Raw genomic sequence first — 13,597 nt, 5'->3', positions numbered from 1 at the left:
TGATAATGTTCAAGAGAAATATTATGGTTTAACTTAGAACCTTCTCCTTCTGACAATATTTTGACATCAGCTTCTTATTTTTACACCAACTTTACTTTTAAGTGTTTGGAATTATTTTGATTACCTTTTCCCCAAGTAATCAAGCACCAAATATTTAGTAAATCAATTTATCACCCAAAAAAAAAAAAAAAAAAAAAAAACACCTTCTGTAATTGTTACTATGAATGCTCTCATCCATTACTGAGTTCTGACTTTCTCTCATAGCCAAGTAGATCTGAATTAACAATGAAGGAAAACTTTGAAATAATCGAAAAATTAACAGTTTGATAATTACATTGCTTATGCTTATATACTTGAACATTCATTTTCAACGTTAAGAAGTTACTTTTGCATTGTTTCTTTCTGTCAATTAGCTTAATGTGCGTTACATTTATAATTTTTCAACTGGAAAACCAACTACAGGTTTGATTTCTGAAGCTAAAGAGCGCAGCTCGCTAATTTCTTCATCGGAGATCCTCCACCCAAGTGCACCTGCAAATTCTTCAGCCTGCTCTGCATTTTTAGCTCCTGGAATTGGCACAACATTTTCCTGGGCTATCAGCCAATTAAGGACTACCTGCAGAGAGAAAAATAACTCATTAAACCTCACCGGGACAAGTTTTTTAGGCGATTTGGATAATCCCAATTCCCAAAACCTATTTCTAGAAGCATGCAATGTTACTAAAGAAGAGCTTTTTTGTCATATGATGAAAGTCTTCTATGAGAAACAATATGAAAGTACTCGATGATTGTTGACAAAGATAAAGAAAGCAACAGAAATAACTGTTTCATATACAATATGCAGAGAAAACCATTAAACCAAATGAACCTTTTTCGAGAAGCTGAAGTTTTAGCATCTTCAATTTCAAAACATAAGGGCTGCTATAAATCAAATGATTGCTAGTTGAAGAATAATAGGAACCTGTGTGGGAGATTTGCTGTAGTTATCTCCTATTTCCTTGATTCTGTTCAGCAGAGGTTGAAGCTGCATAGCAGATTCATACTTTCAGCTATGAAGTTGGCAACAAATGGTAAAAAGCTTTCACATTATCAACTGCATTTACCCTTGTTAGAAAATCGGGAGTATAAATCCGTCCTCGAGGCCCTGTTGGTGGATTATCCGGTGTATACTTACCTGTGAGAACACCTGCTCATATAGAAAATTGAAGTGTCACTATCCTCTGTTTGGTCAGATATTTCTGTTTGGGTTGTTGACTTCAGTAACAGAGAGACAAAGATGGCATATTAACAGCTCACAAGTAATTTATATTGAAATGCTAGTACATAAATGTTCAAGAAAGCATATGAAAAAAGAATTTCTTTGTTCTAAACTTCTTAAGGTCTAAATGGCAGGGTGATAAAATGACGATTTAAGTTTGATAGCTGGAATTAATATTTACCAGAAACACAAAACAAGTGAATATGGAAAAGGGGAAAAGAAAGAACAAATGATATTGGAGTTATGATTAAATAATTCTTATAACAAAGCATATAGTTATAAAAATTCCTAATTTGACATATCAAACAGAAATATATAAGAGTTTGTCAAAGAAAGGTTGACAAGTTTCACCTTGAGCAATAGGAGAATAGGCAATCAAAGTTATTCCAAGTTCATCACAGGTGGCCTTCACACCATTCTCCTCTGGTGCCCTGTATATGAGACTGTAATTCACTTGGTTTGAAGCCAGCGGGATACCTCTCTTTATAAGTTTCTCATGTGCTTCACGCAGTCGTTTTTCTGAAATTAGAAACTATATGAATCATCATGTTCCAATGATCTGGAGGAGGGCTATTATTGCCAAAATAAGAGTTATAAGAGGATAATATTTGACACTTTCATTCAAGTGAAGAAAAGAGAAAAAGAAGAATATTTTCTGGTGGAGGAAGTCTTCCATGACCGTTCAATATCCGAACTTAACAAAAAACTGAAGGGTTAGAACTTCACCACTGTAATTTGAAACACCAACAGCCTTCACTAAGCCCTGCTCAACAGCATCTCCCAGACCATCAATATACCCTGAAAAGTAAATTCTCAATCAACTAAGCCACTTTAGAAACATAATACAAACTGGTATTAGAAATCCATTTCTATTTTTCTAAACCAGGTAAAGGTAGATGAAAGAGTGTTGTTACATATAAACAACCTTCATTTCCCCATATTCCAGGCCTGAAAGTCACACAATTGCTCGATCAGCTAATAATCAGGATAGGAGGAAACGAAAGATATTAACAAATGACATTTTTAGATTGAGATCATAGATGATGCTCATGAACGACAGACCAATGAAGTTGATAGAGATCAACCGAAGAAAGTCCAAGGCGACAAAGGGAATCCTTGAGGGCAGTGATGACACTTTGACGACCCAATCTCCATGGCAAAGCTGCAAACTTGGTTGCAACAGCAACATCCAGTTCCGGATCCTTTTCTTTCCTGTCCCTTATAAATCTGTATTGAACATGGTGAAAATTAATCACTACATTTACTAGGAGTATTAACCATAAAAAGTTGTTAATCCTTTTGGTATGACTGGAATTACATATGAACCACCACTAAATTCCCAAAGTCCAGAATATACCTTCCAAGTAGAGTTTCCGAGTTTATAGCACCCATTGAGAACTGCAAGAACGAATAAGAATGATTTCCTATTGGAGAGAGAACAATTTCATGGGCTTCAAACAGTGAAGAAAATAAGCAGTCAATGAGTACCCTTCTCTCACCCTTGAGCCATAAACTTCAGCAGTATCAAAGAAGGTTATGCCGGAATCAATACTAGCATCAAAAGCGGCCTTGGCAGCCTTCAGCTTCCTATCTGCAGTTGTCATAAATTAAAAAGGAAATACTTTTAAGTCAGTTTCAATAGCATACAAAATTGGAGGACATTTTCATAAAAACAGATAAGGAGAGCACAAGACTTGCTATATTGAAGCCAAAATTCAGAATAACCAAAGTGCTATATGCACAGAGAGTACAGACAAGTTGAACTGGAAAATGCACAAATACTAGCACATCAAAGTTATGTGCTGGCTAACTTTTTTTCAAAACAAAAAATTAGAAATTTTAGTTTTGATTTTAAGAAAAATTCCATCATTATCCAAACATGTAACAAGAAAGTACCATAATACTAAGCTAACCATTTCCCTTTCACTAATAAAAAAACAGCAGCACAAGTGATATAAACTCAAAGCTATACAAGAAATGTAAAACCCAATAATTACTCTTATGAGAAACCAGTGTATTCACATTTATTAAGAAACTTAAACATTAATTCAGAAAAGGATTTTTCAAATCTATCAATAATTTCTTCTTTCTTTCACCGAATTTTAGCAAAAGCTTACTTACCATCCCATTCGAAGTTATTCCAATAGCTGGTGTCACCCCAAGACCAAGCTCCAATTCCGAGCTTTGTAACCCTCAAATCAGAACCCCCCAACTTGACCTTCTCTTCCTCCACTTTCAAACGAGCAAAATCCTCAGACGCAACACCTCTAATTCTGTGAGCTCTCCTCTGGCTCACAACACAATAACATGCACTGCTAACATGAAGCATAGCCATTACTCTCTCGGTCTCTGTCTCTGTCTCTCTGAATCACACAGTTTCACCAAAACCCAATCTTTAAAAAACAGGAAAAAAAATGGCTTCCTGAAATCTAATAAAGTTCCTTCTTGAAACTGATAGAAAATGTCAGAATTTCCGTGCATAAAAACCCCAGGAAGATAAAAAAACCAAAAAAAATAGAGAAAGAAAAATTGGAAATAGTGTTCACAGAATTGAGAGGTGGGTAGAAATTGTAAAACAAAAACAATACAAGAATTTCTTTTTTCTTTCTTTTTGGTGGGCTGAGGAAAATGTGGAGAACCTGGTCTTACAGTGTACACGTCGAATGTCTGCTTTTAATAATGTTAAAAATGCATAACAGTTCTTTTTCTCTCTTTTGTTTTTTTGTTTTTTTAATTTTTTTAATTTTTTTTTAAATTTTTTATTTAAATTTTCAGCCTATTGATTGTAAGCAAATCTTAGCTCTAGTGGGAAAAACACCTGCCCAATTCAATTACTTCACTCTCTTTTTAGAGAAACAGTCAAATCAGTCTGGCTCCCTCAATTCAATTAAATATCATTTCGCAAAATTATCGTTATTATTTGGGAAAATTTTACAAAACAATATATCCTTTTTTGGCAATATACAAAACAATATATTGGTATTAAAACATCGATCAAATCTAATAAAATGTTCATGCTATTTATAGCAAGGTGCAATTGTATTAGTTCCACATTCTAGAAGAAAGGAAAAAAAAAAAAATTTGAAGACTAAAGTACAAATCGTGTTATAATTTAGAGACCATTAATACAAATGTTGCTAGATTTTATACGTATTGTGATATCTTTGTTCATTTGTCATATATTAATTGGTTATTTTGAAGCGTTTGTTTTTCCATATAGCTTTTTAGTACAAAATGATTTAAATGTACAATACTATAATAGGTAAAGAATATGTTTGTCAAAAATATTTATCAAAAAACTTTTTGTCAAATTTCTTGGTGCAGGGAGCACTTTTGAAAATCTTTAAAACATGTAAAAGTCCTGGTCAAATTCCTTAAAGCTTTATAATCTTTGTAAAATTCTACATTTGTTGGGATTGTTCAGAATGATATCACACGGCAATAGTGTGGTGTAATGATATTGTACAAATATATATATATATATATATATATTCCAATATTTTGAGAATTTTTATTCATACAAATATGAAGTGATATTTAACAGTTATAATTACTTTGATAAAAGACTAAGATATATAATGAAATGAATCAACTTTCTATATTTAATTTAAGGATATGGATCATTTCTTAATTTAAACTCCACTTGAATTTTTAAATGTCTATTGAGATGCCACCATTAATTTATTGTATGGTCAAGATAGGGGTGGACACGGTTTGGTTTGGATCGATTCCATCCGAGAGTTCCAACTGAACCGATCATTCGGTTATCCATAAATACTAACCCGAATCGACCCGTAGACAATGGAAAACTAAGCATTTAACCGAATAAACGGGCCAGTTTGGTTTGGGTTCGGGCTGGTCGGTTTGGACTTATATTTGGGCCTTCAATTTTGGGCTTGTTTTCGAACTAGTGGGCTAGAAATTATCTTCGGGCTTACAATTTTGGGCATACTTTCAGCTAATCAGGCTGGGTTTATTTTTGAACATATAGTTTTTGGCCTGTCCAATATACAATTAGAAATTACATTCATTAGTTTTGCTTTTCAATTATTTTGAAGGTTTAAAAGTTTTCAAAAAACTATCCAACGGAAATGAAATGTCAAATTTTTTAGGTATGAAATGAAATGGCAAATTTTTTACTTTTTAGGTATGAAATGACAAATCTTTTTAGGTATGAAACGATCAAAACTTCAATATATATCAAAGGGAAAATTGAAATTGAGAAATGCAATGCCAGTATGCCACTGCCACTCACCAAAATTAAGAATCAGAAATGCAAACACAAAATACAAATATCAAAATAACAATCTCACATCCCCATCCGTTCCTAAAGAGACAGAAACAAAAAAGAAAAAAATAATAACTACTACTATCAAAGCAACTAATAAGCAGTCTGCAATTAGAGCTGCCAAATCCTTCACTGCCACTGCTACAAAACCTATAATCACAAAGGACACCAAAATAAATTAAACCAATACATTATTAGTTCAACAATATGATGATTATTAAGAAATGAAAAAAAAAAAAATGAAGAGAGTTACTTTCATCATTGTTAAAACTCACAAGCTTTCAAGTTTCAAGTACATCCACTGATTCCACTCAACGCACCATCAATCATTTTTGTTGCTGCTATCTGGACTCACTGCTACTGTTTGGCTTTGGCATAGGTCTTGGAGTGACACCAAACAGCAAACATAAGCAAATATTATAAAAACATTTAAAAAAAAATGATATGCATACAAACAGAAAATAATCTCAATTGCATATTATATTACCTGCATCTAAACTTTCATAATACTCCATCTCTTCTAAAAAAAATCTGTCAAAACTTGGAGAAGAATTAAGCCAATTTTGACAACATATCAAAGCCTCCACCATTTTAGCAGTCAAAGAGCTCCTAAAAGGATCAAGTATCCTACCTCCATTGCTAAAAGCACTCTCGGAAGCCATAGTGGAGACTTGAATGGCGTAGACATCCTTTGCAATCTTCTCTAACACAGGGTATTTCTCTCCATTAACCCTCCACCAATTTAAGATATCAAAATCCTTAATTAAACCAGATTCACAAGAGTCGGCCAGATACCTATCCACATCATTTTTTACCTCATTACATTGGCTTTGTTCTCTCTTCTTTAAATAAGCAATCCAAACCTGGTTAGCATACTTGGCATGCTCTAATTCACTGTTATTACTATCCAAACTAGTTTTAGAAGACTCAACACCAGTGGAAGATTGACAATTACCATCTGAACCTATTTCTTTTTCATTATACCAATTATACAGCCTCATTAAAGTCTTTTTCAAACCATTTGTCAACTCAGTAACCCTGCTTTCATCATTGTCATAAAGCATCCCATAGCTAAATGATACATAATCCAACTTATATCTTGGATCAAGCACTGTTCCAATTAGAAGCAATTTATTAACATTTCCCATGGAACCCCAATATTTATTATACTTTTCTCTCATTTTCCTTGCCATAACACACAACTGGTCATCCTCACTAACACATAAATCATCCAATTGTTTTTGTATGGAAGAAACTTGATGGAAATATATGTTGCAGCTAACATGTAAAGAGACACTAAATTTAAGAGTTACATCATAAAAGCCCTTAAGAAATTGGACAAAAACTTTGGCATCATCCCAATGCCAAGCTAAAGGAGGTCCAACTTTTTTTCTACCACTATCATCCTCTTCAAAATAGGAAGCATAATGTCCATCTTCCTCCTCCATTCTCTCAAAAGCTTTTTGAAATTTCAAAGCCGACTCTAACATTAAGTATGTGGAATTCCATCTGGTTGGAACATCCAAACATACTAAAAATTTGCTATCAATTTTCTCTTGACTTATACACTCCTTAAATTTTTGCAATCGAGAATGAGATGATCTAACATATCTCACAGCATTACAAATGCTAGCAATTGCCTCATCTAATTCTTTCAAACCCTCACACACAATCAAATTGACAATATGTGCACTACATCGAATATGCAAAAAATCAACATCCAATATACAATTTTTCCAATTTACCATTTTCCTCTTAAGATATGCAATTACATTATTGTTTGTACTTGCATTATCAAGAGTTAGCGTGAACACTTTTTCAATACCCCAATCATGCAAACAAACCTCAATTAGCTTTCCAATTGCCTCTCCTTTATGATTAGGAACTACACAAAAATTTAAAATTCTTTTATGTAACATCCAATTATCATCAATATAATGGGCAGTCAATGACATATAACAAACATTTTGAATAGAGGTCTATGTATCAGTTGTAAGACTAACCCTTTGCTGGTTTGCAACAAATATTAATCTTAAAGCCAATTTCTCATCTAAATACAATTGATATGTCCCTCACAATGGTTCTTCTAGATGGAGGATTAAACTTAGGACATGCAACACTACAAAAGTATCTAAACCCACAGCCTTCTACAAAACTAAAAGGTAACTCATCCAAAATTATCATTTTGGCACATGCCATCCTACATGCCTTTTTGTTGAAAATAGTAGCTACCAAATTGCTACCACTACCATCGGATTTCCTATCAAAAGTTAAGGTCTTTTGCTTCTTTTCATCTGAGTTATAAGGATTCTTCTGACATTGCTTCATATGATTCCTTAGGGTACTAGTTCCACACTTCTTAGAACCACATGCATAATCCTTATGGCAGTAAATGCATTCACATGATAAAGTGATCCCATACATCACTTGCTGGCCTAGAAGGTTTTTTTTTTCCTTAATGGAGGTCGTGGAGGTAATGTAGATTTGACATCGGAAGGTGTAGGGTTTGACAGTGATGGTGATGGATTTTGACCTATTGGGGTTTGAGAGGAAGGTGCATTAACTGATGATGGGGAATCTAGGTCCATATCAAGCATAAATAGGACACTGTTTACATAAGAAGAAACAAACAGAAACAAGACAGCAATTACACAACAATTCAAGGCCACAAATTCCATAATCTCAATCAAATTAAATTACAATAAATTAAACAGCAAATAATAGTTTTGCTTCCTTAAATAATAACATAGAACCATCGGGTCCAAGCCCTTTAATCCTTAAACCAAACTACCAACAACTACCAACAATATACATTTTCCCTACCAGCAATTAGCATGTTTTCGGAATTGATACCAACTACCAACAAAATACATTTTTCCTAAACCAAACTATCATACACAGCCACATGAAAATTTTCCAACTACATGCATTATTCACATTATAACTTTCCATTTAAATCCAGGACCAAATATGCACTAATACAATATCTGCATCAAAAATCCAGGACCAAATATGCACTATGACCAAATATACATAAAAAATTCAAGACCAAGCATACAATATTCCACAATTTCACAAAGATTCAAAATTAAATAGCAACTAAAAAAATTCCATAATTCCACAAAGACTACAAATTAAATAGCAATTTCAAAATTTCAGAGTTACAAAGACTCTAAATGTAAGCTAACATTTAAAAATTGCACAATTCCAACTACACAATTTCAACTCCACAATATTCAGAAATTGCACAATATTCCATAGTTCCAGAAAAAAAAAACTAACAATTAAAAAGCAATTTCTGAAATTCAGAGTCACAAAGACTCTGAAATGAAAGCTAACTTGTTTAAAATTGGCAATTTTAGGAGTTCAGGGTCACAAAGACTTTGAAATGTAAGTTAACATGTTTAAAATTGCAATTTCAAAAATGTTGGAGTCACAAAGACTCTGAAATGCAAGCAATCTCACAATTTGAATTCAAAAATTCATAGAAAATAGTTTCAAAGACAATTTACAGATACAATTCAACATTTCACAGACAGTTCAGTCTCACAAAAGCTAATTTGATTATTTCCTTCACAAAATTACAAAGAAAGAACAAAATCTATAGTCTATTTATGCAATCACACTTTATCCATCCACATCCAGTGAGAGTTTAAGAGAAAAGAACAACTTACCTTAAGTTATTACAGCTTTAAACACAGGCCACAGAGCCACCCACGAGAATGACACAGCCACAAACCACGGACCTACCTCACCTTCAATCCTTCAACTTGAATGGCCAATTTTATCTTTAATATTAAAATCCAACAGTCATTAAACATTTAAGATTTCAGAATTGAGGAGATAATCAAAGAAAAATATATAATTTTGAAATAGTGATTTCTTATAACTTAAACCCTAAAAGGAAAAAAATGGGGGAAAATAGAAATTTGCAAAATTACCTTCGAATTAACGTGATCGTTGGTGACCAGATGATGGTAATCGAGGCTTTTGATGGTCTCACAGCTACCGGCCCACCGTAAAGTAACAATGTCAAACAGTCTAGGCTAGGGTTTCGGACAGCTGCCTCAAGCTGAGAATGGATAGATTGGAGAGTGAGAGAGTGAGATGAGAGTTAAAAAGATAGAGAGAGATTGAATTTTAGAGCAAGAGATAGAGAGGGAGAGAGAGGAGTGAAGAGATCTACAAGAGAGGGTTAAATGGTGAGAGATTGCGAGTGAGAAAATGGAAGATAAGGGAGATTACCGTTGTCCGAGAGATGGCAGAGGACAGGTGCTCGTCAGCCTGAGAAATGGTGAATGGTGACCGAGAGTGACAGCTGAGCTAGGGTTACCAGAGACAAGAGAAGAGATTGAAAGAAGAGGGGGAGAAGACAGAAGAGAACTTTCGAGAAGAGAGCAGAGTGAAAGAGTATTTTTTTTTATTTTTTGTTTAATATCAAATATAAAATTAATAAAACTATAAACATATTATTGTTATATATATAAAAATGTAATTATATATATTTTTTATACTATCTAAAGTATCCGGTTTGGATCGGGTGGTCTGATGATTTTAAGTTTAAAAACCGACATCCGAACCGAACCGTCTCCTTCTTTGTTAAATAATAACCGAACCGCCCAACCGAGCGCAACCAATCCGATCCGTAGGCGTTCGGTTCAATCGGTTTTACCGGTCCGATTCGGTTTGATCGGGTTTTTGGCCACCCTTAGGTCAAGATTATTTTTCTTTTATTTTAGTTTCTAAGATTTTCAAATAAAGATATTTTATAATAAATGTATAAATTTAGTCTTTAATGCAAATTTTTTTCTTTGCTTCTTTTAAAAATTCATGTATAAAAATGAAAATAAAAATAATCATGAATCTTTTCTCAAAAAATATGATAATAATATTCTTGAATATACTTATATAATAAAAATTTTAAAAAAATAAAAAACTTTGAATTCTTAACATTTTATACTGACAAAAAAAATCTTTTTATAATAAAAGTTCCCTTTAATATGGAATACTTGAAAATAAAATTTATACAGTTTTTTTTTTGGAAGATTATATAGATTTAAGCTTAAGTATAAAACAAAACCAGTAACATTAGTTATAAGTAATTATTTTCAAATCATGTTGGAAACATTATTTTAGTGTTGTAGAAATTTTTAAAGTTTTATTCTTTTTAAAAATTATATTTTTTTTTTCAAATTTTTTAATATTTAGACAAATTTTAGAAATTTTTTCATTCAATTTAAAAATATTTTTTGAGGTTTTTAAACCCAGTTTACTTCTATTTCTACAGGACCATTTATACATGAAAAAGGAGTTTGAGAAAATATTTCTTCTCAAATTCTTCTGTCTATAGATTTTAAAACACTTTTTATTATTCCATATATATATATATATATATTTGTAATTAATAGATAGGTGACCGTTATTTACTTACATAATTAATAGATATTTATTGAAAAACTAATTATATATGAAAATTTTTTAAAATTAAAATGAGAGAAAAAGAATTTTAAATCTTTCAATGGATTGATGATTATTTCTCCTTAAATCTTTAAAAGGTTAGATGAACTTTAAATTAGAAAATGATCTATGTCCTTTATGTAATAAAAAGATGGGCCATTTCAATTAAACAAATCCAACAAATTCAATTATTAAATACTTTAGAATAATATTATTAATAAAATACTACAAATTAGCGAGTCAATTTTTTTTTTTTTAAAATAAATATCTATCATGAAATAGAGTATGAAAAAAAAAAAAAAAAAAAAAGAGAGGCAGGGAGCAATCAATCTTTTGTGGTAGTGTAATATGGTTGGAAGTTATAATGTTAATGAAAAATTTAGTTACTTACAGGGTTTCAGACGGAGAGAGAAAATGATGGAGCAGAGAGAGAAAAAGAGCTCGAGAATGGGTTCAATATGACGACAGAGCTCTGCGATCATCGATGGGGCTAATGCCGCATGCTCAACTCTGGCGGTATTCACTGCTCTCGCTCCACTTTGGAAGTACTCAGTTTGATTACTACTCGCTCGCTGTTCGTGTTTCGAAGTACTCAGTTTAATTTTTGCTCTCTTTGGATGTGCTTTTGAAGTGAAGTCCAATTATTTATTTATTTATTTATTTTTTTTGGGTGGTGGTTGCTGTTATTTTTTGTTTTTGTTTTTTTTTTAAATATTTGTTTTTGAACCTTAATCTCTTGCTGATCAATGGTTGTCCAGTTTTATCATACTGTAATGTTAGTGAAGTCAAATTTTGGTAGTATGGTTATTTTTACTTTATTTTATTTTATTTTTCTTAGTGTGCATTTCAAAATTTAGTCAGTTTTTTGAAGTTTGATCAAATTCATACATTTGGAATTTTGTGGTAATTATGGAATATGTTAGTTAATATAGTTTGCATAAAGAGTTAAATCGCTGGATCCAAGTAAAAATATAAGCTGGCATGCTGCACAACATAAGACTATAACATAATCTTCGATATTCACCATATGTTTTTGTATAACTTCATCACCATATGTTTTTGTATAACTTCATCATTTGCAAGATTTAATCTAATCTAATTGATTGTAAAAGATTTACAGAGCAAGCAATGTACTGGATTAGATCCATTAAATAGAAATTTTTTCTTGGTAGGCTTTTTAACTTTATGGTGTTTTCTTTTGCTTTCTATGTGGTTTCATTTTGTTTCAGATTATTTAACTTAGTTCTATGATATTAACGGTTGGTGGTCTTTTTTTTTTTTTTTCATTTATATATATATATATATATATATATATATTATTATTCCTCTACAAATTAACATGAGTCTGGCTAAGATGTCATACTAATAATTAGATTACACAGCGTCTACCTTCATAAATCTAATTTTTAATTTGAGTTTTGCCCCTAGGTGAACAATTGAATCTGCTAGAGAATCCTTTCTCTTTTCCAGTTTGATTCCAATCTTCCATTTTGAAATCTCTGCTTGGTAGGCTATCATATACTTCTAGAGTGAAAAAAATATTTGCATATATGGTCAGTAGTTCTTGAACCTTTCCTCATAATGGGATTTTTATTTTTATTTCTTTTTTTTCCCCAAAGACATTAGACTGGCTATGTCTTTTTTATCCAACTGCAGGAACACGTTGACAAGGTATGTTTCATTCCTGTGCATTTTTATGGTTGATAGCTCAAACAATGAAATTATGGTGCGAAGTTATTGTTCATGAGCTTTGTTGCAATAGTAATATACTTAACTGTGTCTGTACCAGACAATTGACTTTTCTGTTAGTCCAGTTAGGGAAGCACCAAAAGTGGTTCACTGGAAAACAATGTTTAGAATTATCAAAGATATGAAGGCCACAACAGTTGATATGAGTGTGACTTATATAAAAAGAGTATAACTAGCTGAGATATGTCACTCTAATGCTGATTGTGAAAGCTTTAGTTGTAATTTATAAATAATAACTCATCAGGATGCACAACAATTTGCTCTACAGTGTATTATGACAGAATTCAACACAGAAATGACTAGAGACACACTTCCTCCAACTTTTATAAAGTCATGAATTGTCAGGTTTTACTCTGCATCTGCCGGGGGTTTTTGTCTTCATCAGGTTATCTTTACCGAACTTCTACAGCTAACAATGGTTTTTCTTGATTCAATTAAAGATTTGTTTTGCTTTTTCAACTGTTAATTAACTATCTAGCTAGGGTTGGTATAACTTACTTTTGTTTTGTCCGATTGTTATGAATGAAATATATAAATTCTTTCTAAAGGATTGCCCGTTTTCTCCATTTCTGTGGGTGATGCAGCTAGATTCTTGTTTGGAGATAGTAAGAATGTGGACAATCCAAAGAAAGCTCCACTGAAATCAGGAGACATGCTGACATTTGGTGGTGAATCAAGACATATATATAATGGTGTAACTTCTAAGGAGGCTTAGAAACTCTTTCTTTCACCTTCTTTTTTCAAAAAAGAGGGATAAACCTTTGATATGTACCTTACAATATTCATACATACACAGTTATTCTCCAATATACGAGGACGCGATGGTAACATCTTCATATCCACAG

General features: G+C 32.2%; 1 protein-coding gene and 1 long non-coding RNA gene across 3 annotated transcripts; both read right to left on the bottom strand.

The window, feature by feature from the left end:
* Positions 1 to 304: 304 nt before the first annotated feature.
* On the bottom strand, positions 305 to 3,916 carry LOC107416617 (uncharacterized oxidoreductase At1g06690, chloroplastic). Its single transcript, XM_016025129.4, has 10 exons — positions 3,380 to 3,916; positions 2,758 to 2,849; positions 2,616 to 2,656; positions 2,321 to 2,485; positions 2,184 to 2,206; positions 1,985 to 2,056; positions 1,610 to 1,777; positions 1,104 to 1,186; positions 962 to 1,024; positions 305 to 616 (listed from the first exon to the last, which is right to left on the bottom strand). The coding sequence occupies exons 1-10, from the start codon at positions 3,591 to 3,593 to the stop codon at positions 431 to 433; spliced, it is 1,107 nt and encodes a 368-aa protein (XP_015880615.2). The 5' UTR covers positions 3,594 to 3,916; the 3' UTR covers positions 305 to 430.
* A 1,741-nt stretch (positions 3,917 to 5,657) lies between these two features.
* LOC132803377 (uncharacterized) lies at positions 5,658 to 9,290 on the bottom strand. 2 transcript variants are annotated; one of them, XR_009638565.1, is made up of 4 exons: positions 9,221 to 9,290; positions 6,034 to 6,077; positions 5,822 to 5,927; positions 5,658 to 5,696 (listed from the first exon to the last, which is right to left on the bottom strand). It is a non-coding gene; the product is annotated as an uncharacterized LOC132803377 (long non-coding RNA). The 2 variants fall into 2 exon arrangements; XR_009638564.1 differs by lacking the exon at positions 9,221 to 9,290 and having other exon boundaries at positions 6,034 to 6,355.
* Positions 9,291 to 13,597: the final 4,307 nt, after the last annotated feature.

This window comes from Ziziphus jujuba, chromosome 4, assembly GCF_031755915.1.
Source record: "Ziziphus jujuba cultivar Dongzao chromosome 4, ASM3175591v1".
Lineage (NCBI taxonomy): Eukaryota > Viridiplantae > Streptophyta > Magnoliopsida > Rosales > Rhamnaceae > Ziziphus > Ziziphus jujuba.
The sequence above is the reverse complement of the archived record's forward strand: the minus strand, read 5'-3'. Positions and strand labels throughout refer to the sequence as shown.

Coding starts and splice junctions, on each gene's coding strand:
- LOC107416617 (XM_016025129.4), bottom strand. CDS start 3,593: ATGGCTATGCTTCATGTTAGCAGTGCATGTTATTGTGTTGTGAGCCAG. Junction 2,657..2,757: donor CTGAAGTTTATGGCTCAAGG/GTGAGAGAAGGG, acceptor TCGTTCTTGCAG/TTCTCAATGGGTGCTATAAA. Junction 2,057..2,183: donor TGGAATATGGGGAAATGAAG/GTTGTTTATATG, acceptor TTTACTTTTCAG/GGTATATTGATGGTCTGGGA.